This window comes from Coffea arabica, chromosome 6e, assembly GCF_036785885.1.
Source record: "Coffea arabica cultivar ET-39 chromosome 6e, Coffea Arabica ET-39 HiFi, whole genome shotgun sequence".
Lineage (NCBI taxonomy): Eukaryota > Viridiplantae > Streptophyta > Magnoliopsida > Gentianales > Rubiaceae > Coffea > Coffea arabica.
The window spans coordinates 30,692,398-30,716,698 of record NC_092321.1 but is presented as its reverse complement, the minus strand read 5'-3'; the positions used below and the strand labels follow the sequence as shown (position 1 = coordinate 30,716,698).

The window sequence follows — 24,301 nt, the reverse complement described above, 5'->3', positions numbered from 1 at the left end:
GAACAAACCTTTAGATTCAGTATCACTATATTGCATAACTACTAGTGAAATAGTCATTACCCATAACGATAAAAAAATTATATGTTGAAAGAAAATAATGAGTCAATATAGTATTTATATACCTATAAGAATGACCTATAAAGACTATAAAGTTGAATACTTTGCAGCCTATATTGATAGTGGATCAGGAACATGTTTATGTAAACTTACATATTTTCCACCACAATATCATGAAACCTTATCTGATCGAACAGGTATTGATATTTTTAATAACCCTATTACTTTAAATTCTGGAATAGCTAAATCTCAAATATTGCTTGGTTCATTCCTTGTTAAATGTCCTCCATTTTACTTCTTTAATACAGGATTAGATATACTCTTAGGAAATAATTTTCTTCAATTATTTCATAAAGTTTTATTTGATACTTTACAATCTCAAATATATTTTAAAATTTCTTGTAGCCATTGGATCGTAGTTTTTCGTCTTAAACATGCTTATACCCATAAAATTTTTATAACCTTTCATCCTCGCGTAGGTCAACATGGTGATATTGAATATTCAAAAAAATCAAAAATACCAAAAGGAAGTCCTATGTTAAAATTTGAAAGACAATTACATTTAAAACAACTACAATTAAAAACCATATCTACTACCCCAGAAAACATAAAAGAAAAGTTACGATTAAGTTATACAGAAAATCCTCTAAAGTTTTGGGATAAAAACCAATATTATATTGAAATAAAATTCAAAGATGAAAATAAAATATTTGGAGTTAAACCCATGAGGTATAATCCTATTGATCAAGATGAATTCAAAAAATAAATTAAAGAATTTCTAGAAATACATTTAATAAGAGAAAGTAATTCTTCTCATTCCTTTCCAGCATTTATGGTAAGAAACCGTGCTGAGATAATAAGAAATAAGTCTAGAATGGTTGTTTCCCGCCTACGGAGGGCGGTCTGGGGTTTCGCTCTTTTGCTGATGTTTGTAAGGCATTTGCATGCAAGCTCTGGTGGCGCTTACGATTAAACAATTCAGTTTGGTCGTCATTTATGCATGCCAAGTACATCAAGGGTGTGCATCCATCTCAAGCTATGGTCCCTAGACCACCAGCCTCCTGGCGTCGTATCCGTTGGTGCTGAGAGTCATATCCGTTGGTGCTCGGGGAAGGGTTTCGTCAATTTCTGGTACGATAGATGGCTAGGGGATACGCCACTAGCCGCTATGCTAGAGGTGGATAACCCTCCACATATGCTGGTGGCAGAATTTTTTTCGAACACGGGTTGGAATAGTGGTAAGCTCAAGCAATGGATCCCGGATTACTTGGTTGTGCAGATTTGCCAGCGGCAGCTGTTTCCCGAGCTTGCTAATGAAATGGTTTGGATCCCCTCGACTTCTGGGCATTTTTCTGTTAAATCGGCCTGGGAGGGTCTTCGGCAAAGGAAAGGTTCCTCAATGCTATTTCGCCTCCTCTGGAATGATATTCTTCCACTCAAGGTCTCCTTTTTTGCCTGGAGGGTTTTATGCAATGGCTACCTCTGGATGTAATGCTGCGGAATAAGGGGGTTGTGCTAGTGTCTCGTTGCCTTTGTTGCCACCAGGAGGAGGAGTCACTCAACCACCTGTTTCTCAAGGGGCCAGTTGCTTCAAGAGTGTGGGAGCACTTTGGACGACGGTTTGGCATATTGGATGTGGTGCGTTACTCACTAGCGTCGGTATGGATGTCATGGTTTGATTCAGTATCACCAGGCCAGGTGGACCATATTCGTACGGTCGTGCCGACTCTGATATTATGGTCTTTATGGAAGCTAAGAAATCATGCTAGGTTCGAAAATCTAGCCTTCAGTGCTCAACAGGTCATTGTCATGGTTAATGTGTTTGTTGATCAATTGGGGGCTGCTAGGATCCTTAATGCCACGCACTTTAGAGGGGATGGAAACAACCCGTGGGCTGCTTGGGTTGGTAGGCAAGCAAGACGGGTTGAATGTCGGACTGTTTCCTGGCAGAGACCCTCTCCGCACTACTATAAACTCAACACAGATGCCAGTGTTTACCAGGGGCGTGCGTTGGGAGGAGGTCTCCTTCGCAATATGGATGGGAACCTGGTTTTCGCCTTTTATAAGGAATTTGGGGAGTCAGATGTTCTAATGGCTGAAAGTCTGTCACTAATGCATGATCTCCTGTTATGCTCGGAGAGACAGGCCCAAAACTTGTTGGTGGAGGTTGACTCAGAGACTCTTGTTCGTTTACTCCTATCAAGGATGGTAGGCAGGTGGCCTCTCTGCAATGTTCTCAGAAGAATACATGGACTGCTTTTCGATTCCTCTTCTTCAATAAGGCACGTGTATAGGGAGATTAATGGTACAACAGACAGCCTAGCAGGTCTACGGCTGCCGCAGGATACTTTCTTCCCCTCCTACCTGCACCTCCCTCTGTCGGTTAGAACATCTCTACTTCTAGATAGCAGGAGTTTCCCACACGTTCGTCTGTGCGCGAGTCTGTAACTTTCTTCAGTTATAATATAAATAAGGGACTGGCACCCCCTCCCATGACACTTGGGATCCTCGGTGACATGAATCCAATGCCACCTATAGTATTGCGCCACTTGGCCTATTATTATTTACACTTTAATTTTTTAATAATTCAACTTGGTTTGGTTTAACACAATTTTTATCTACCCTCTAAAACTTTGAACCAAATTAACCAACCGGTCTAATTCCATTACCAATATTTTTGTACAGCAACCACTCAAGATCGGTTGCTTTGGGAAAAAGAAAAAGATAACCCTAAACAATTGCCTCCAAAGTCCAAGCCTTTTTATCGTTGATTGCTTAGAACAATCAACCGTAGCCTAATAAGCTAAAACTGCAGCCGCCGACTATTGAAGCAAATTGACTACAAAGATTCAGGAAGTACTCAAATTAAAGCCCAACCATCCCTAGCTTTCTCCAGCAAAGAACAAACCAAAACGTTTCACATCATTCAGGTAATTATCCAACCTTGCATCCGGTTTAAGTCTTGAGTTTTTTCAGCTTTGATTTATTAAATCAATATCACTATTTGCTCCATGATCTTGATTTCGAATTTCAATTTTTTTAATATTAAGAAAGTTAGGAAATAGACAACAACTCGTAAGTATTTTCACAACTCATAAGCAATATCACCCTACCTTATGTTATGCAATTTTATATCTTCATTTTCAATTTCCATTAAAGTGAAATTTACATTGAATTGTGAGTTTGGAAAGATTAAATATTAATTGAGTGGTCAAATTGACTACTTACACGCTAATTGTAATATACCTGGAAAATAAGTTACTTTGTGGGATTAAAAAATTATTTATTATTTCAAGAATTGTTATAAATTTTACTAATGTACCAAATTAAAAAAAAGATACAAGAAGTAACAATAGCTTTTCTGACTCGTTGCAAGTAGTAGTAGTGAACAAGTAGAATTGGAAATTCAACTATTTTAATAAATTATTGAGGGAAAAAATTTGCTTACATTTTTTCCTTATTGTATTGCAATTAACTTGCATGAAATTCTTTTGTTAATTTAGGGTTAATTCAGTCAGGTTTCAGTAAGAAGACTTGTTGAGATTCAAAATAGTAAAATACATCTGGACCTGGTTCTTCCTTTGACCCTATTCTTTGGCGGTGTTTGAGGTTTTAGTCCTTACCATGGGATTAATTTTTTCACCAAATTTAAAACCCGTGGTTCCTTAATCATGCAAGCTGTGTGTGGAATCATTCTACCTGCCTAGGACGAGTTATTTGATGATTCAATTCAACTTTAGCAATTTTCTTATGTTATCAGCTAATTGTTATTGTTCACTCCTCGGAACAGGTCAGGTTGGTGCTATTCAATTGGGCATCAGCCGGGCAATGCAAAACTGGGCACCAGATTTACGTCCTCGTTTGAGAGAAGGTACATTTCCTTGGAGTAATGTTATCTTTATTAATTGGTCAAGGTAAATTATTACAGTTGTGATCATGAATAATTACTTCTTTAAGAAAAGATTGTTTATTGTCTTTTTTTATTCATCCATTTATTTATGTGTTCAATTTTTTGGTGATATAATTCTAACCATAGGCACAAGAATTACATGATTTCGAAGGAGCGAAAAAAAATCAGTTCGAGTTGAATGACAACTCTTGCACTATGGGACAAGAAGTTGGAGTTGATTGCAATGATAGGTGTGGTTGTCCAGTTCCATGCATCAATGATATTTCGTGCAAGTGTTCAAGTGGACAAGAGACCTGAAAATTTGACAGAAATTGACAATGGAACTTTTCGTGCTTCCCAAAATTAATGCACATTCTTCTATGTAGAATATATGTTTCAATTGACACTAGTACTGAGTTTTTAGATCTTTCATTTGAACACTTTGTTACCATTCCAAAATTCAATAAGACATTTGGATACTGTCGAATGTGAAGAGGCTTGGAAACCATAGTATCATCGACTATCGCCCCTCTTGACATAAGTTTATATTTTCAATTCTGATAATGGACACAACACAAGCATAATAATCCCTGTAAAACATTAATTATTTAGCATGAACTTCAATTTAACTGAAACAAAAGCTGACATTGTTCATTTTGCATGCAAATAGCGAATATGGAGTGCATACAGTAAACAAAGGGATAAAACTTCACGCCGAGAAAATGCAGTCTACTCTTACATATCTTGTGTCATAAAACGTAATTGACTTAGATGCTATGCTCTGACAAAGAACCAACAGGACAAAGTTCTTGCTGCAATTTCCCTGCTGCTCATGTTTCTGCTTCATAAAGTCCAGAAAGAGTAAATCAAAGGAGAAGGAGCAGAAGGAAGACTGACACTTCTCCATCGTTTCCTCTGTTTCATATTACTTTGAGGCAGCTTTGCTATCTAGATTTGGGAACTGATCTTTTGTGCTTGGATTGATTTTTTATCAGAGAGTTAGAGAAATAGGTTTTGCAAGACATAATAAGAGCAAGTTAATTGCATTCGAAAAGAAACATATGTCTAGAAAATGAAGACCATACAGCATACAGCATTTAAAAATGTTGGCAAACCAACTTTCTGACTTTTTCCCAAACTCCAGAATCAACAGGTCTATTTGCAGAATGGTGAAGGTACACAGTTCACAAACTATTAAGTTGTCTCAAAGATCTATGCAAGAACTGAATATAATTCATGTGAAAGAACAAATAAAAAATCTTAGAAATTACAGATAGGTCATCAAAGCTATCATCAATTAAGGGCAAGAAGTCATCTATTATTCACATATCATGTTCCTGCTTCATAGATCTTGAAAGCTGTCCAAAATAAAAATCGACGGGGCCTAAAATGATTTAAAGAACAAAAGATAACACAAACACAACTCACTTAAGATATTGAAGAGTCATATTCTTCAAAAGAGAAGGATGTCTTGGAACAAGGCTACGCCACTCTTCTTTGTCAATCTTTCCATCATGCTTGGTATCAGCTTCCTCAAAGGTCTGAAATCAGAAAATGGATTAATATATTAGCTTCTTGCTCCAAAAAAGTGTTCCAAATAACTTCTAAGAATTTCCTGGAAGCGGATGCATAAAGGGTAAATGCTTGTCTTATCAAGAACATAAGGCATGAGTTACTGCAATCGTTAACAGAGCATCATGAACCAATTCCCTATAGAAACAACTATAGATAATAACAATTTTTCTGCATTGCAAAATATCAAAACTTTGCTGTTATATTTTCTAAACTATTCCAGCAAGTGTTGCGACTACCATTTGTTTTACCTACAGTGAGATCACCAAAAGTCAAGTTCCTTCCAGCAAGGCAAAGACCACAGAAGAAAAATGAAAGGGTGAAAAACAAAGGATTCCACAATGTTTAGAATACGTCAAGGAAAACTTTGAGATTCATGCAACAACCACCTCTGAATTATGAAAAGTAAACCAAAGACATTAAGGTTAATTACAAATAGATTAAACAAAGACATCACAAACTTAACATCACCATTCAACTAATTCTAGTCATGGATTTAACTAGGATCATTCTATACGTTGCAACAGAAAGGGTGTTACAATTGATAAAAAAGAACCTTGAGCTCAATTTTCTGCTTAGTCCCCTCGGGAGGCTTCTTAAGCTCGCCTTCCACGTACACGGACGTGCCGGTGGGCACCAAATCGCCGAGCTTGTGCACGCCGGACTCCATTATGACCTGCAGATTCGCCGGACAAGAGCCGTCGTTGAGTTCCAGAAACGCGAAGGCACCTTTCCCCTGTTCTCGGCCAGTTTTCACCCATCGTCCGATTTTCACAACTTGACCTGCTACTCCCGCCCCGCCATCGGGCAGGCTTAGAATAGAGTGGATCAGGACCCGGCGGGAAAAATGGCCTCCTCGACGGTGCCGCTTAGCGAGAGCTGTTCTAATGGCGGCGTCGAATCGATCGACATTACGTGCTTTGATGAAGAAATGTGAATATTTTTGTTACGTTTTGATGGTGTGGGTAAGGAGACAGAGAAATGATGGAGTAGCGCTAGTTTTCTGCCAGTGGAGAGCTCGAAAGAGAAGGGCTTGTTAAGGACGTCCTTGGTGCCTTTGACGGTGAGGCAATCGGCAGTGAAGATGATGCCACGTGGAATGGCGGAGCCGGTGGTGGAAATAAAGGACGACGACTCTGAAGATGTGGACCTTATCAGACTGGATTGGAGATGTTGAAGGTAATCAATGATGAAAGTATCGGTAATGGAATTAGACCGGTTGGTTAATTTGGTTCAAAGTTTTAGAGGGTAGATAAAAATTGTGTTAAACCAAATCAAGTTAAATTATTAAAAAATTAAAGTATAAATAATAATAGGCCAAGTGGCACAATACTATAGGTGGCATTGGATTGGCATTGGATTCATGTCACCGAGGATCCCAAGTGCTCCCATGATCGGGGTTTTGGCCAAAAAAAAATTTCTAGAATGGTTGTTAATTATAAATAATTAAATAATGAAACCATATTTGATGGATACTTTTTACCACATAAAGAAACTCTCATAAATATGAGTAAAAGAAAGAAAATATATTCTAAGTTTGATTGTAAAAGTGGCTTTTAGTAAATAAAAATGCATCCTGATAGTATTAAATACACAATATTTAGTACTCCTCAAGGAGAATATAAATGACTAGTTATGCCGTTTGGATTAAAAAATATTCCTCAAATATATTTAAAAAAATGGATTAAATCTTCAAAGATTATCCTTTCTTATATGTATATATTGATAATATCTTAATAGCATTAGATTCAATAGAAAAATATTTAGAGCATTTAAATATATTCTCTAATTTATGTCTAAAACATGAAATTGGATTATCAGAAAAGAAAGCAAAAATAGGATAATAGAAATTGAATTTTTAAGTGTAGAAATAAATGGTGAAGGAATAAAAATGCAACCGCATATTTTAGAAAAATTACAAGCATTTTTAGATAAACTAGAAAATAAAAACAATTGCAAAAATTTTTAAGAACATTAAATTATGCATCTGATTTTATCTACAACTTAGCAGAAGAGAGGAAAGAGTTACAAAATTATTAAAGAAAAATAATAAATATGAATTCTCTGAAAATCATATAGCTCTTGTAAAAAAAATTAAAAGAACAATGTAAAAATTTATCATTTTTAGCTGTACCATTTGATAAAGAAAATCTTATATTAGAAACCAATGTTTTTGAGGAAGTATGGAGTATAGTTTTAAAACAAAAAATAATCTATTATATATATATGCATCTGGAATGTTCTCAGATACAGAAAAAAGATACCACATAAATGAAAAAGAATTGCTTGTAGTAATAAGAAGATGTTATAAATTTTACTACTTTTTACTACCTAAAAAATTTAAGTTGCGAACGAATAATTCTCAAGTGAGAGCATTTATTAAGAATAATGTTAAACCTTTGTCTCAAAATAAAAGATTAATTAAATAGCAAATGACATTATCTGAGTTCATGATTGAAATTAAACTAATAAAATCTGATGAGAATTGTCTTGCAGATTTTTTCACTAGAGATGGAAGGCCAAATGAATAAGCAAACTATCCTCTTGGATAAGGTCTCGGAATTATCTGAACAAATTTCTCAATTGCAGACGTCATTCAATGACATAATGGATATTGTGAATTATCAAGATATAAATAAAAGAAGTTTCTGAATTTCTTATCAAGCATGTCGAAAAAGGTCAGAATACAGCCAGCCTTTACAATAAAGTTGAAAAATTATTATATGACCTATTCAAAAAGGATAAAATATAAAATCTTTCCTCTTTACCGGAACAAGATGGTTGTCAATAGATTGAGAGATTTGAAATAAATTCTCTCAATGATGGGATATCTTTGAAATTGGATTTTAGCCAGGTACAGACATTTTGTAAGGCCCGAAAACAACCCTTTTCTAGGCAACCACACAATGGAGCAGTTGATAAGAAAGCACAAGTGCTTGTGAGTAGAAGAGATAAACAATTTAAAGATCATAAACGTAAGAATAAGTAAATAAAAAGGAAAGAATTGCAAACCAATTAACTACCCAGCTCCTCTTGAGTTTCAAACAAGCTACTTCAAATTGATGAATTACAATCACTCTTGTGTACAAATGAAGGTTCACCTCCTCCTTGCCCCGAACTCCCTCGGTCAAGCCAGGACGTTTTACTATCCCTCAGGACAACCCTCACAGAGCTACACTCATGAAAGATTCACTCACAAATGAAAAGCTTACAATGAACCTCACACCACTAAGACTACAAATCTTCTTTGAAGAGTATTTTCTCACTAAAATCTCTCTAGATCTTTTGTATCTTCAGTGTGCCAAAGTTGTTTGAAGTATCTGACCAATCACTATTTATATAGGACCAATAAAGAGCCTCATTAAACTTCCAACGGATAGAAAGTAGCTGAAGAGTCAACTAGCCGTTGGAGTGTCGGACGTCCGATAGCCCTGTTTTATACGTCCGACAGCAGGCAGTGAGTTTCAGAGATTTTCTTCAATTCTTTCGGACGTCCGGTGCAAGCTCTTTGTGCGTCCGACAGCAAACAAACAGATTTGAGAAATTATCTTGTTTCTATCGGACGTCCGATAGAGACATATTTAGCGTCCGATAGTTTCGTCGACTTCGAAGGATCCTATCGGACGTCCGAAACATGCGTCCGAAGTTGTGCAATGATTATCGGACGTCCGATCCTGACTTCTTGAGCGTCCGACAGCTTCAGCATACTTTGTCATCTTTCAATTGTGCTTGATCTTTGGAACTAATTTGCTTCATAACTAAATAGATCTTTTAAGAGACATTAGTAACATCCATTTGTTTTGTAAACATCAAAAGATAGGGATCAAGATCAACAATCTCCCCCTTTTTGATGATGACAAAACAATGGACGGAAAGAAACAAAAATAAGTATAAGCTCCCCCCCAATCATTGCAACCAAAACTTTTAAGAGCCAAACTCATAATCTCAGAATAACTCCCCCTTACACATTGCATCCATTTCTCCCCCTTTTTGTCATCATAAGAGTAAAAATCAACTACTATAATCCAGCAACAATAACAGAGAGTTCAATATTCCAAGAAAAAATAGAGAAATGACAGCAATCACAGCAAATCATCATGAGATCAGCATTATTCTTTTATCTCTCTTTTTGAAATCATATAGATTCAGTAGTATTCAAAGATATCAGCGAAAACTCAGATCAAAGTATCAAAAGAAAAAATATTATGAACAAGAATCACTGCAATGATTAGACAAAACCTCCTACTTGTTAAAATTAGTATCATGTCTAACTATCCACATGCATTTCATGCCTCTTCTCATATTCTTTCTCACATAACAATCACTTTTCATGTGACCTTTTTGACAACAAAAATTACACATAACCAAAGAGTTATTAACATGAACAGGTTTAATAAATCTTACTTGTCTTCTCCTATGGATAGCAAATTCATTGGAATTAGAATTCAACCTATTCTTTTGAAAACAGACTTGTTTCTTGTGTTTAAGCAACTCATTTAAACCATCCATTCTTCTTTTCAAATCACCTTGTTCCTTTTTGAACAACTCACAAAGCTTTGTTTTTCTATCAAGCTCAAAGTGTAAAGCAGTCTCACTCTTTTTGAAATAATTATTTTCAGCATTCAACATTTTATTTTGTTGAAAAAGATTTGCATTATCTCGAAGCAAAAAACTAATTTTCTGTTTTAACTCCTTGTTTCTAGCATAGGATTCTTTCAAACTATCATACAATTTTATAATGAAAGATTCAATATCATCATCAGTTTCATCATCACTTTCAAATTGAGAGTTAGAAGATGTTACCTCATCATTTCCAATGGCCATAAAAGTCAATTGAGCAGATTCTCCTTCCTCTTCAATTTCACCATCGGAGTTGCATTCATTTCATGTGAACTGGAAGTTATTGAATCTGGGTTTTCTTTCACCTTTTCTCTTCTTCACTGGACACTCACTTGCATAATATCCAGGTTGGCCGCATTCAAAGCACTTGTCACCTTACTTTTTGTTGGCCTCATATCTTCCTTTATTTCTTGCATTGTTGAATTGATTAGAATCTGAATTGCTAGATCCTCCTCTTCTAAATCTCTTTTTGTTGAGAATCCTCTTGAAACTTCTTGTGATGAGAGCAAGATCACTGTCATCAACTTCCACATCTTCTTCATCTAGGGAGGCAGAATCATCTTCATCTTGAGATGCCTTTAAAGCAATGCTCCTTCTTACTTTCGCATTCTCCTCCTCTTGCACTTTGGATTTAAGTTTCAGCTCATAAGAGGTTAGAGAATTAACAAGAGATTCAATAGGCATAGTATTCAAATCTTTAGCCTCCTCAATAGCAGTCACTTTATTTTCCCAATCATTGGACAAGGCATTCAGGATTTTTCTATTTTTCTCACCTAGAGAATATTCTTTTTCCAGCACTTCTAAGTCCTTAATGAGGTCGTTGAATCTACAGTACATCTCATCTATATTTTCATGAGATTCCATCTTGAACGATTCATACTTGGTAACCAGAATAGACTTCTTTTGTTCTCTAACATTCTCACTACCTTCATGAAATTCTCTCAATTTATCCCAAATTTCCTTGGCTGACTTGCAGCCTTTGACTCTAGCAGATTCATTTAAATCTAAGGCACAATATAACACATTCATGGCTTTTGCATTTAAGGTGAGATGAATTCTATCCGCAGCAGTCAGTTCACTTCTCATTTTTTGTCTAGATCTGTGAGTATTTTCATCTATAAGAGAGGTATCATAAGGACCTTCACTAATAATAAACCACAACTCAATATCAATAGACTGCAAAAAAATAATCATTCTTTCTTTCCAACTCACATAATTTGACCCATTAAACATAGGTGGTCTAATAACAGAATGTCCTTCAAAAAACATAGCATTATTGGTTGTCATTTTTACTCCAAAGCCGATTGAGCTTAATCTCTAGGAGACCAAGCTCTGATACCAATTGTAAGGCCCGAAAACAACCCTTTTCTAGGCAACCACACAATGGAGCAGTTGATAAGAAAGCACAAGTGCTTGTGAGTAGAAGAGATAAACAATTTAAAGATCATAAACGTAAGAATAAGTAAATAAAAAGGAAAGAATTGCAAACCAATTAACTACCCAGCTCCTCTTGAGCTTCAAACAAGCTACTTCAAATTGATGAATTACAATCACTCTTGTGTACAAATGAAGGTTCACCTCCTCCTTGCCCCGAACTCCCTCGGTCAAGCCAGGACGTTTTACTATCCCTCAGGACAACCCTCACAGAGCTACACTCATGAAAGATTCACTCACAAATGAAAAGCTTACAATGAACCTCACACCACTAAGACTACAAATCTTCTTTGAAGAGTATTTTCTCACTAAAATCTCTCTAGATCTTTTGTATCTTCAGTGTGCCAAAGTTGTTTGAAGTATCTGACCAATCACTATTTATATAGGACCAATAAAGAGCCTCATTAAACTTCCAACGGATAGAAAGTAGCTGAAGAGTCAACTAGCCGTTGGAGTGTCGGACGTCCGATAGCCCTGTTTTATACGTCCGACAGCAGGCAGTGAGTTTCAGAGATTTTCTTCAATTCTTTCGGACGTCCGGTGCAAGCTCTTTGTGCGTCCGACAGCAAACAAACAGATTTGAGAAATTATCTTGTTTCTATCGGACGTCCGGTAGAGACATATTCAGCGTCCGATAGTTTCGTCGACTTCGAAGGATCCTATCGGACGTCCGAAACATGCGTCCGAAGTTGTGCAATGATTATCGGACGTCCGATCCTGACTTCTTGAGCGTCCGACAGCTTCAGCATACTTTGTCATCTTTCAATTGTACTTGATCTTTGGAACTAATTTGCTTCATAACTGAATAGATCTTTTAAGAGACATTAGTAACATCCATTTGTTTTGTAAACATCAAAAGATAGGGATCAAGATCAACACATTTCAAGGGATACCCATGATGGATAATATAATTAATGAGCACCCGTTTGTCTCTGAATACAACTCTCTCATGAGAGTATTATATGCCTTACAAAATACAAAAACATATTATATGGATTTCACAGGGATCTATCCTTGAATAAATTGTGTGCAGGGATGTGATAACAATTTTATTCAAAAGTGGTACAATTTTGGAGTAATCAATACTATCTACATGACTACTCCTACTTTTCCTGAAATTTTCAAACTCTCTCGGTGGATTCAAGAAGGAGTTAGGCATATTTATCAAAATAGTCCTATATATGGTCCCAAAGACATTTTAATACTCAAGATTATTTCAATTGGACCAGATTTTGAAGATTCAAATAGATATGATGCCTTTCATCATATCAAAGTTATGAAATTTGATGAGTTGGAGATAAAGGTCTACCCTCAAAGGAAGGAAAATGAATATTTTTCTGAAAATAAAATACATTTTCGAAAACTTCTTGGGATAAGGATTGTTTTGCAAAATCTTGAAAATACCCCCAAGCAAGAATTTCGTACATATGGAGGAAATGGACATTTTTTTCAATTAGACTACATATGCAAGAAGGACTTGAAGCAACAATGAATTATTTGAATTGGAAAATAAGCCTATTGGAAAGCAGTCGAATAAAATCCAACAATAAAACTATCAGAACTTTGTACAGAATGAGAAAGTACAAAAATAACACATGTCCAACTTGTACCAAAAAAGAGGATAAGGACACAACATCAAGTAGTCAAAGTATGGAATAAGACGTAAGCACTTACGTCACTCTTGAAATCCAAAATATTTTGCTCAAATCTGCCGGATTGAAACCAATTGAAGTCCGTCTACGGGATTGAAACCAGCTGAAATCCATGGAAATATCAATTCAAATCCAGCATTGAAATCTACCTAACACCTATATAAAGAGGTAGATGCCATATGAAGAAGGCAATTGAAGAATTGGAAGTAATCAAGAGTTCAACTTTGGCAACTCAATCTTACCGATTGTCTTGAAAATTTTCTCTCATGTTTAGTAAATAGAGAGAGAGAGAGAGAGAGAGAGAGTAGTGTGCTAAGCTTATATCTTGTACTAAAACTTTTTTTTTATTATTAATAAAAGAAGCAAGTTTCTTCACAACTTTCCATATTTACATCTGAATACACTTAGAAGTAGGAAACGAAACTAAGTTGTATTGCAAGACTCTTAAGTGGCCCTTAAAGGAAATCGCCCTGGTGGTTGGAAGTTTGTCGATCAAAAATCAGATCTAAGGTATAGAAACGCATTGGACCCTTTTCTTTTGTTAATAAAAAATTGTTAGTCTTGATATGATTTACACTCTATTCTCTTGAAAAATTTTATGAAAGATATTCAAACCTACTTAGTACCTTATCAATAAATATTAAACCTCCTGAATACACTTTAGAAATAAAAATATTTTTTACATCAAGAATGATAAATATGAATATCTTGCTAGTCAATCCAAACTTAAATTTTGACTTAAATTTGGGCACCGAAATAATTAAAGTATTTTACATGAATTTGTAACAACTCAAATTAGACAAGTTATTCATATTTCTTATCAATTAAAAACGCATATTTATTTGGAAAAATCATAAAACCATTTTGATAAAATCATAACGTGTCAAGCTTCATTTCTTTCTTTCTTTCTTTTTTAAATTTTGGGAAGAAAGGTACACATAATGCAAGATTAGAAATTAATCCTCACATATCTAGCTTCATCCATTTAAGAGTACCAATTTTTTCCAATTTTAAAATAACTATGAAAATTTACTAATTTTTAATCAAATTGGTCAATGTACTGTAAAGTGATACAAATTGATTGAAGTACTTGTACTATTAATTGATACAAATTGATATCAAATTTCATAAAGTACTTAAATTCCCTAATCACTATTAGTGGTTAGGGGAATACTCTTAGAGTTCTTTCCATTGTCAGGTTCTGGGTTCGAATCTTATATTTGATAGTTTGGGAGTGAAAAAGGCGTTGGAAGGATTAAAAAAAAAACTAAAAAAAAGAATCACTATTGATAGGTGTAGGTGCAAAATGCTAATTAGTAATGGTTCAAGACCCTAATTGCAATTAATTAAATAAATGGTGTCCCAAGTTGCAGAACCAACGGAAATAGAATAGCTTCTTCTGTTGTACTTCTCCTTCCACCTCAAACTAACAGTACCTGTGATACCCGATCGAACTCCAATTTGGTCTAATTATAATCAAACCATTCCTCACTTGACTCCTAGAAGGGTGAAAATAGAAAATTATGAGAATCGTAACGCCGCCACCTCCTCAGTCCCCTTCCACCACCGCCGCTCCCACCCCCGGCGGTGGCGGTGGTGGTGGTGGTTACAGAAACCAAGATGCAGAATTGCTATTTCGAACGAAGCCCATCTCAGACATCCGAAAAGTAGAGGCAACCACGAGGAAAGAGATCGAGGACAAGAGCGAGGAGTTGAGGCAACTTGTGGGCAATAGATACAGAGATCTTATAGATTCAGCCGATTCCATTGTTCAAATGAAGTCCACTTGTGAGTTTATCTCTACTAACATTTCAGCTATTCATCATTCTATAGTCAGCAATCTTTCTTCATCAATTGATAGTCCTAGGACAGTCAATTCCAATGCCAATTCCAACAGGGCCCGGATTTATGGCATTGCTTGCCGGGTTAAGTATCTTGTAGATACCCCAGAAAATATTTGGGGTTGTCTTGATGAATCTATGTTTATGGAAGCTTCAGCTAGATATATCCGTGCAAAACATGTTCATGATTACCTAATTGTTATGAATAACGATAGTGTCGGTATTAGGAATGGTGGTAGTTACAATGTGTTGTCGAAATTTCCGTTGCTTCAGCATCAGTGGCAGATAGTGGAGAGTTTTAAGGCTCAGATCTCGCAGAGGAGTCGTGAGAGGTTGTTGGATCAAGCCCTTCTTCTTGAGCTTGGGATCAATGCTTATGCTGATGCTCTTGCTGCTGTTGCGATTATTGATGAGCTTGATCCGAAACAGATTCTGAGTTTGTTTTTGGATTCACGAAAGTCTTGTATTTTACAGAAATTGAGTGCTTGTTCTAGTAATGTTAATGCTGATAGTTCTGATGTGATTTCAGTGTTCTGTCAAGTGTTGAGGATAATTCAGGTTAGTGTAGGGCAAGTTGGGGAGTTGTTTTTGCAGGTACTGAATGATATGCCTTTGTTTTATAAGACTATTTTGGGTTCACCCCCGGCTTCTCAGTTGTTTGGGGGGATTCCAAATCCTGACGAGGAAGTGAGGTTATGGACTGCATTTAGGGATAAACTGGAGTCTACCATGGTAACGTTAGACAGAGATTTTCTTGCGAGGACTTGTTCTGATTGGTTGAGGAATTGTGGAAAGGAGATTGTGAACAACATCAATGGGAGGTACTTGATTGATGTGATTGCAAGTGGGAAAGAGCTTGCTTCGGCTGAGAAGTTGATAAGAGAGACCATGGACAGTAAACAAGTCTTGGAGGGGAGTTTGGAGTGGCTTAAGAGTGTTTTTGGTTCTGAGATTGAATTGCCATGGAAAAGGACACGTGAACTTGTGTTGGGTGATGACTCTGATCTCTGGGACGACATATTTGAAGATGCTTTTCTTCAGAGGATGAAAGCAATTATTGATACCAGATTTGAGGAGTTGAGCGGAGCAGTGTCTGTTGTGGAGTCAGTCCGGACTATTGTGAAAACACCTAGTGATGTTGGTTTCCAGTCTTACCCGAATAGAGTTCCAAATGCTGGTGGAGTTTGGTTCATGGAACCAAATATTAAAAGAGTTGGTTCATCACAGTGTACTGAGCAGAATGATGTTCGTACTTGTCTCAATGCTTACTTTGGGGCAGAAGTTAGCCGAATCAGAGATGCCGTTGACAGCCGATGTGAGCTTGTCCTTGAGGACCTCCTCTTTTTCCTCGAGTCTCCAAAGGCACCTGTAAGGTTGAAGGATTTGGCCCCATATTTGCAGAATAAATGTTACGCAACCATGTCAACCATATTGAGAGATCTTAAGAGCGAGCTAGACCTATTGGATGCTGACCTGAAAAATGTGGATCAGGAAGGTGAATCCACACCTCTGGCTGCCATAATTGTTGAGAGGTCTCTATTTATTGGTCGACTATTGTTTGCTTTCCAGAAGCACTCTAGGCATGTGCCCGTAATTCTTGGTTCACCAAGATCGTGGTTGAATGAAACTTTTGCTGGTGTCTCGCTCAAGTCCCGTGCTGCTTTGAGGTATTCTAGATCATCTTTTGACTCCTTTATGAGTGATAGTCCTGGAAAGAAAATGCTTGATTCCCCCAAAAGACAAACTTCATTGGCGGCATCTGCTTTGTTTGGAATAGATGACAATTCAAGTCCAAAACTTGAAGAACTTAGCAGAACAACCCAAGATCTTTGCATTAGAGCGCACAATATATGGATATCGTGGGTCTCTGATGAACTATCAAGAATTCTCTCAGCGAATGTTGAAAAAGATGATGCCTTATCAGCAGCTGCACCCTTGAGAGTAAGTGGCTTTTCTCTTTAACTATAGCAATATTAGTTTTGCTACAGTATGGATATCATTAAGAAATTGTTGTTTATTTATGAACAGTGCCTTATTTAAGTGCTCGACATTTTGTTGGACAATGGGATCCTCTAGGTGCTGGTTCGTCAGTAGAATTTCTTTTCTTTTCTTTTTCTGCTTGAATGTGATCAATTCTTTTCAAAGTGTTTGCTTGGTTTATACAGTGTGTATTTTGATCTACAATATGAGGAGATATGTCAAGCTATCAACTGAATTAGTACACGTACCTCATATGATTGGTGTGTTAGGTACTTACATTTTTAGCTAATAAAATGCACGAGACCTCTGCCTTGAAAAGAAATGGAATACAAGGAAATTTGTTCAGGGCATGTCTTGTGTTGAATACAATAGAAATTTGATTGCAGTGGTTAGTTTAAATTTTGATTTATAAAACTTTTGTCAGCTCTATTTAACTTTGCAACTCTGTATTAGTTATTTGACTACTGTACCTACAGAATTCATGAGTGGGAAAGAGGTTATTTTCAGCCATTATTCATGGGAGAAAAATAATTTTGACTCATAGCATATTTACCATATTAGATGACCGAAGATGTACCTCTCTTAGTTTTTTAAACGACACTGTGCACCCTATGGTTAACAGTCAAGGTCATATGGTTGGTTTTCTATCAAAATATGATGTTATAACTTCAATGCCCGTGACATTTAAGTCCCTATTAACTTGCCAAACTTTTTGTTTTATATTTCTTTTCCTATTTTCTTCTCCATTTTATCATGTTGCCACCAAATCTCCTCTATTATAATTATTTGTATATGTAAAGTACTTTCATTCTGCTTTAGCTCATTATTATACCTCTGATGGCTAATTATAGTTAGGCCGAACTTGAGTAGTTTTGAAATTGGTAAATGGTTGCTCTGATGTACAAGTCATAATTACTAGAAAAGGTACAACTTGGATGAAGTAACTTCTGTGGTAAAGATTTTGGACGAGCCTTGTTAGACTGGAAAAAGTATACTGCTGTTCTCGCCCCATATGTCCTGGCAGTGAGATTCTGCTTATAAGAGGTGAAGTAGTTTATGACAAGAGGTAAAAAGCACCTTTTATATCAAGGCTAGGAAACTATAGCATGCTATTAGAGACTTATATGCAGGCTAGAAATGAAATAACCAATCTCAAGCTGATGACAAATCCTACTTTCTGAGCCTTGCCAATTTATGATACTCCTATGATGGTGTCATCTGTGAGAAAAGAATACTTAAGCTGTTAAGCATTCAGCTTTTATTTTGCTTTTTCATTCTTTCAACCGTGAATAAGAATACAATGACTGGTTTTTTCATTTATTTTAGTAAATGCTCTTCGCTTGTGCTATTTGGAATGTTTCACTTAAGAGGGCATCCTGGTTGTTAACATGCTAATACTTACCTTATAGTTGGGCTGAGATTTTTGACAATGTGCAGTGCATGCATGTCGAATAGTGCATTGCTTTCCAAATTCTTCATCTTGTACTACAATTCTTCAAATTACAGAGTTGCTGTTCTTGTAGTTCTCTTTCTAACTCCTTTTTATTTTTTCACTTTTTGGTGCTAGCAGTTGTATGGTAGAAGTAGGTTCGATTATATTTTACCTGGAAGACAGGATTGAATGCGTCAGGGAGCAGAAGCAGGGTTCTGTGTCACTAACTAGCATAAAAGGTGGTACATAAGGAAAGAATTTTCTATACCATGCAACTAATTGACACTCATAAAAACAATAGATAACAATGATTTCTCGAGGTCATAGAAACTTCTCGTTTCTTTGTTTAACAATGCTAGTGGATGTATTTTTAGAAAGAGATGATCCTTCAATTTGTTGAAAAAGTCTTTCTTTACCTGTATTCACTTAATTCTGTAAAACATTTGTTTGTGATAGTAAAAGGGTTTGAATCATATTAGTAAGGTTATCAATGGTCCATCACTCTTTGGCTACCGTTTTTTCAGTTCATAATTGGCTAGAGTGTAGCATTTCTTGGTGTCATAATAATGTCTCAGTGGACCTTTGATGCTTCCTTATGCTGCTCGGTTAGGAGAGTCATGGAGCTATAGCTGCTGCAGTTTCTTTTCTGATAGAAAACTAGCATAATCCAATTGGCATTTAGTTTAAGTAACAATATCCTGATTGATTACTCCACAGTCTCTGCAAAATATTATAATATGGTTAGTATTCATGTGTTCCATTAAAATTCATTGTTTGTTTATCCTTAAACTCTTACTTTTTTCAAACTTCAAGAAGATGCAGTCAACAATATATCCTATGTGATTGCTGAGAAGCTTATGACTTTCTGCGGGGTAGGTAGACTTATAAGGTTCTGAGTCAATTTGTGAAACCTTTGTTATTTATCCTCCTTTCCCTTTTGCACTGTTCTGTTATTTTACTCGTGGTAATAGGCGTTGCATTTGCTTTTATAATCATTAATAATTTGGAGGACGTCATCTGTTCTTTGTGATGATGTTATGCCAGATTGTTGTATCTGACATTGAACCTTAGTAACTCTTTCTAATTATTGGTCAGGGATGGGAGAAGATTGCAGTCAAGCAAGAGCAGCTGAATGAAGGTGAATCGGAAATGCAAATTTTGCTTCCATCTATGCCTTCTATTTATATCAACTCATTCCTGTTTCAAGCGTGCGAAGAAATTCATCAAGTTGGTGGTCATGTACTTGACAAGCCTATCCTACAAGATTTTGCTTCAAGACTACTGGAAAAGGTGTGTGATAAACTTTTTTCGACTTTAATCAATTAGGTATAGCATGTAATGTGATGTCTACATACCCGTCATTTATTTTTAAGAATGCCTACTTGGAAGTAACTTGTGATAAAACTTATATACCATTGGGGTTTTGGTTAAGTGGTCTTCAGAAGTTGTTTTTATCCTTTTATCAATAACATGCAAAAGTGGATCCTTAATATGAAAAGTTGTTGATAACACACACAACACTTGGGCATTCTCCCTCAATTTAACAAAGAATTCAAGGCTATGTCAGGGAAAAAGATGTGCAAATTGTTACATGCTCTTTAAGTTTATTCCTGGACCTAGTTAGTTTAACATACTGGTGTGGTTCAACCTCATAATTGAACTTGCACTGACAAAATGGGACTTTGGTCCACGGAACTGCATGTACTTGTTGCTGATGGTATTTTGAATTGCGTTCAGATATAAAGTTTTCTTCTCACAATTGTTATGGGAAGCTACCTATGTATGTATAAATGTATGCCTGTCAGTATATAAATTTGTCCCAACTCTTGTCCCTTCATTATCCTTCAAAATTTTTTTCATGTGAATTGATGAGGTCGTTTACTGTTCCAATAGAGAGCACCAGGATTTGTAGTGTTATAGTTTGGTAACTTTATGTCAAAATAAGGTGGAATTTATTATGTATTGTTCTCTGATAATACATAAACATTAACTTAGTTTCTGAAGCTTCACATTGAGCTGATTAAAATTTTGAATGACTGGGAACAGTTAGGCACCAGTTTTGGTGATGGTGATCTTGAAATAAGTAATAGGAAAGAAAATGGAAAGTAGGAAAAGAAAGAAAAACCACTTAACCTGATATCCATGCAGTTAACTTAATTCTCATTCTTGACTCTATTTTTTGAATTATAGTATATATTCACTCAACTGGTCTGGTAAGACCTCCTATTAGGGAATCTTGATTTTGAGGTATGATGTATGGACTGTACATCTCTCGACTAACCTAACAAGACTTCAATTTCAAGCCAAATTCGTTCTGCGATGTCTCAGATTTCAATGGAACAACATGGACCCATTAAGAATTTTAGCCTGTTGCCTGATTTGATATCATTGTTTCTGTGTATAAAGATGGCTCTTGTCCTATGCACAATCTGCTCTTAAGATAATAATGGTAATCATATACATGATTAAGTGTGCCTATTAAGTTTGATTCTTGACATACTCTTCTATTCTATGTCATTTGTCAATGCAGTAGGAATTTATTTGGGGATGGTGTCTTCATCTTATTTATTTGCGTCTGCAGGTTATTGGTATTTATGTAGCTTTCCTTGAATGTCATGGATCTCAAGTGTCTGAAAAGGGAATTCTGCAAATCTTGTTGGATTTAAGATTTGTTGCTGATGTTTTATCTGGCGGTGATGTTAGTTCTAATACTGTGCCTTCAAAAGTACCAAAGGTAAAGCTTCCATTCAGAATCAAGCAGGACATCCATGAAACCAAGTCAGTGATTAGAGAGCGTCTTGATGGCTTGGTATCTCACCTTTCACAAAGACTGGATCCTATAGACTGGCTCACGTAAGCTTCTTCAAGTAGACTTTGTTCAATATGCTTGGAAGATTGTGGCTGTTCTCTGTTTCAAGAAAGGAAAATTAAAATATTATTAGCATTGCAGTATATGGGGACTTGGTGTTGAGGGACTTATTGAGAGGTTTACATGTGGTCAATTCTTATCCAATCAAATCTAAGACTTGTCAATTTCTCTTGATTCAACATTACATCTTGAGGTTTTGTTGTTGCAGAAGTTATATAAACACAAGGTTCCTCCTGATTGCTATTTTCTCTGATGATTTTGATTTAATTCAGCTATGAGCCATACCTGCGGGAGAATGGGAAGCAATCATACTTGAGGCATGCTGTGCTTTTTGGATTCTTTGTCCAACTTAATAGACTGTATACGGACACAGCGCAAAAGTTGCCTAGTAATTCTGAATCAAATATCATGCGATGCTCTGATGTGCCTCGCTTCAAGTATCTTCCCATCAGGTTGATATTGTTATTCCAGTTAACTAACTTGTGCACTTAAAAGTTATCTTCTTTTCCTACTTTTCTTGTCATTGATACTCTCATGGGTGGGCGTATGTAATTTCTTATAGTAAGGGATAGACTTGAGCTTTAAAAGCAGTTAATTTTAGCAAAATGAGCATACTTCAAGAAGGGTTTTATATTATTTGTTGTAGTTTATGTTAATTTTCAACTAATGCTGCTAATTCTATATTTGGCTATTCAGTGCTCCAGCATTGTCTTCGAGAGGACCAGCCAGGCCATCAGCTTCAACATCTATGGATGATGTTTCTTCTAGAAGTTCTCGGAACAGCTATACAACTGATGAGCTCTCACGGAACATTGATTATGATGATAACTCAAGTTTAGGGATGGCAGCGCCTTTCTTGAGGTCCTTCATGCAGGTAAAATTTCCCATTCATTATCTAATCTAAGGGGAAGTGGGAATCTGGTGTTGTATTCATTGCGATGAGAGTCAAACCCTGGCATTCTGTTGGTGAGAAGTGTGTTCTTACCACTTGAGCTAGTCATTGCTCTTGTGAAAACATTAGTTCTATTTATTTTCAACAAATTGTTTTGCTTGTTAACATCAGCAAGCATAAGTGCTTTCCACTAGACATCTTCATAATTTGTCATGTAGACATACATGCAAATACTAGGAATTCAACCTTCAAATTGGAGAGATGTCATATCATTTAGAAGAGAGGGGAAAAATCTTAAACTCTTCTACTAAAATAATGTTTGAGGAACTTCTTAATCTAATGCTGTTCAAAAATTCCTTTGCTTGGGGCCAGGTAACATATGAAGAAAATTTTTTGCTTCTATTTATTTGAAAACTCTATATATCCCCAGTTGTCTGCGTAAATACATGAATTTTTGGGTGTAATTTTGACTGGTGTACAGAAGATGCTACTAGTGATACTTTCCTCGTATGGTTCAGTTTGTGTTCAAACTAGTTGGGGAGAGAGGTCTGTGTAAGAGAGAGAGAGAGAGAGAGAGAGAGGTGGAGGGTGTTTGGACATGACAAGACAGATACTGTGTGTGGAAATTTGACATCAACTTTTTTAATAGTACTGAAGCTTCCTCATCCAGATTCAAGGGAAAGGCCAAAAGCGTTGCCATGTGCTAGTTTCAGTATCGAATGTAGAGAGAGAGAGAGAGTAAATTTGAAATCTGCTGTTCAATCAGCAGTAAAGCTTACTTATCGAGATTCAGAGGACAAAAACCAGACAGTTAATGCTAGTTTAAAGGTCAAACATAACAGGAAATTTATTTTTTTTGAGGCCTGAAACCTTTCTTTAATGAATAAATTGTATCCATGTTTAGGTGGTTGAGAAAACTGGATCTTTGCGCACTTGTTCAACCAGTACTTGAGCTGGTTTTCAGCTTGTAAAGCTGTTACTGCTTTTGGAGAGAGCAATTTACTGATTCGATCTGTTTATGTCTGCAGAGCAGATTGTAGAATAGATCATTGTGATAAACCGTGTTAAAATATTCCTCATATCTGAGCAATCATTCCTTAATGCAAATTGCAGGTTGGCAGCAGATTTGGGGAGAGCACTCTCAGACTGGGATCCATTCTTACAGATGGGCAAGTTGGCAGGTTTGGTGACATGTTACCTGCGCAGGCTGCTGGACTTCTTTCATCCTTCACGGCTGGCAGATTGGATTCTTGATTGCTGAGAATTTTTCTAGCAATTTCTTGGGAATTTTATCAGGATAAATTGTAGTCAAACAGCTGGAAGCTTGATGGGACTACCAGATGATTTAATACTAGGCAGAAATTTATCTCTGCATTGGGTTATAGAAATTGTAAAAGAAGATGAGGAATGAAGGCGGCATTGATTGAGGAAAGAGATGCATGATCGAAGGGTAATCTAGAGAAAGTTTCAGATGTATGGGAAATTGGGAATCAAAAAAAGCCATTTCAATGTTGTTTATCAATTTTGTATTGTATAATAAGAAGTACAGATAAAATTGTATGTACAATCAGATTTGAATCTAAACCGTCTGAATTGGAATATAAAAGGGCATTTTTTGGCATCATTTTCTTAATTTATACTTTGTATCATAATCTTTTTTTTCCTTTTTGCTTTTTCAAGGGAGACGCCAAACCTTAAAAAGGAGAAGGGGGAAGAGAAGCGTTTGAAAGTCCAATAAGGAACTTCATCATTAGCGTTTCTTCCAATTTTTTTGGGAAATTTAAGGGAGACTTCAAACCTTACATAAAATAAAAAGGAAAAGGAAGCATTTCAAAGTTAGAGATCTTATTAAAGTACCTATCAATATCCTCATTAAATAAACTTGCAAAGTGAAAGCTTGATTTCATACGCAATTAATCATTATGCAAAGTGAAAGCTTTCTTGCACTTTTTTGTCTTGCCATTTTGTCACCACCAATCATTTATTTGAAAGCTTACGTGATTAGGCTTTAAACAAAATAGAAAAAAAGAAAAATCCCCAAGGTTAGGCATTTGCAACAAGAA

The 24,301-nt window shown here is 36.1% G+C and overlaps 1 protein-coding gene across 1 annotated transcript; it reads left to right on the top strand.

Moving 5' to 3' along the window:
- The first annotated feature begins 14,615 nt into the window (after nucleotides 1-14,615).
- LOC113696036 (conserved oligomeric Golgi complex subunit 1-like) lies at nucleotides 14,616-23,859 on the top strand. The gene is made up of 6 exons (XM_027215339.2): nucleotides 14,616-17,006; nucleotides 19,573-19,767; nucleotides 21,059-21,330; nucleotides 21,619-21,798; nucleotides 22,043-22,220; nucleotides 23,352-23,859. The coding sequence occupies exons 1-6, from the start codon at nucleotides 14,748-14,750 to the stop codon at nucleotides 23,490-23,492; spliced, it is 3,225 nt and encodes a 1,074-aa protein (XP_027071140.1). The 5' UTR covers nucleotides 14,616-14,747; the 3' UTR covers nucleotides 23,493-23,859.
- Nucleotides 23,860-24,301: the final 442 nt, after the last annotated feature.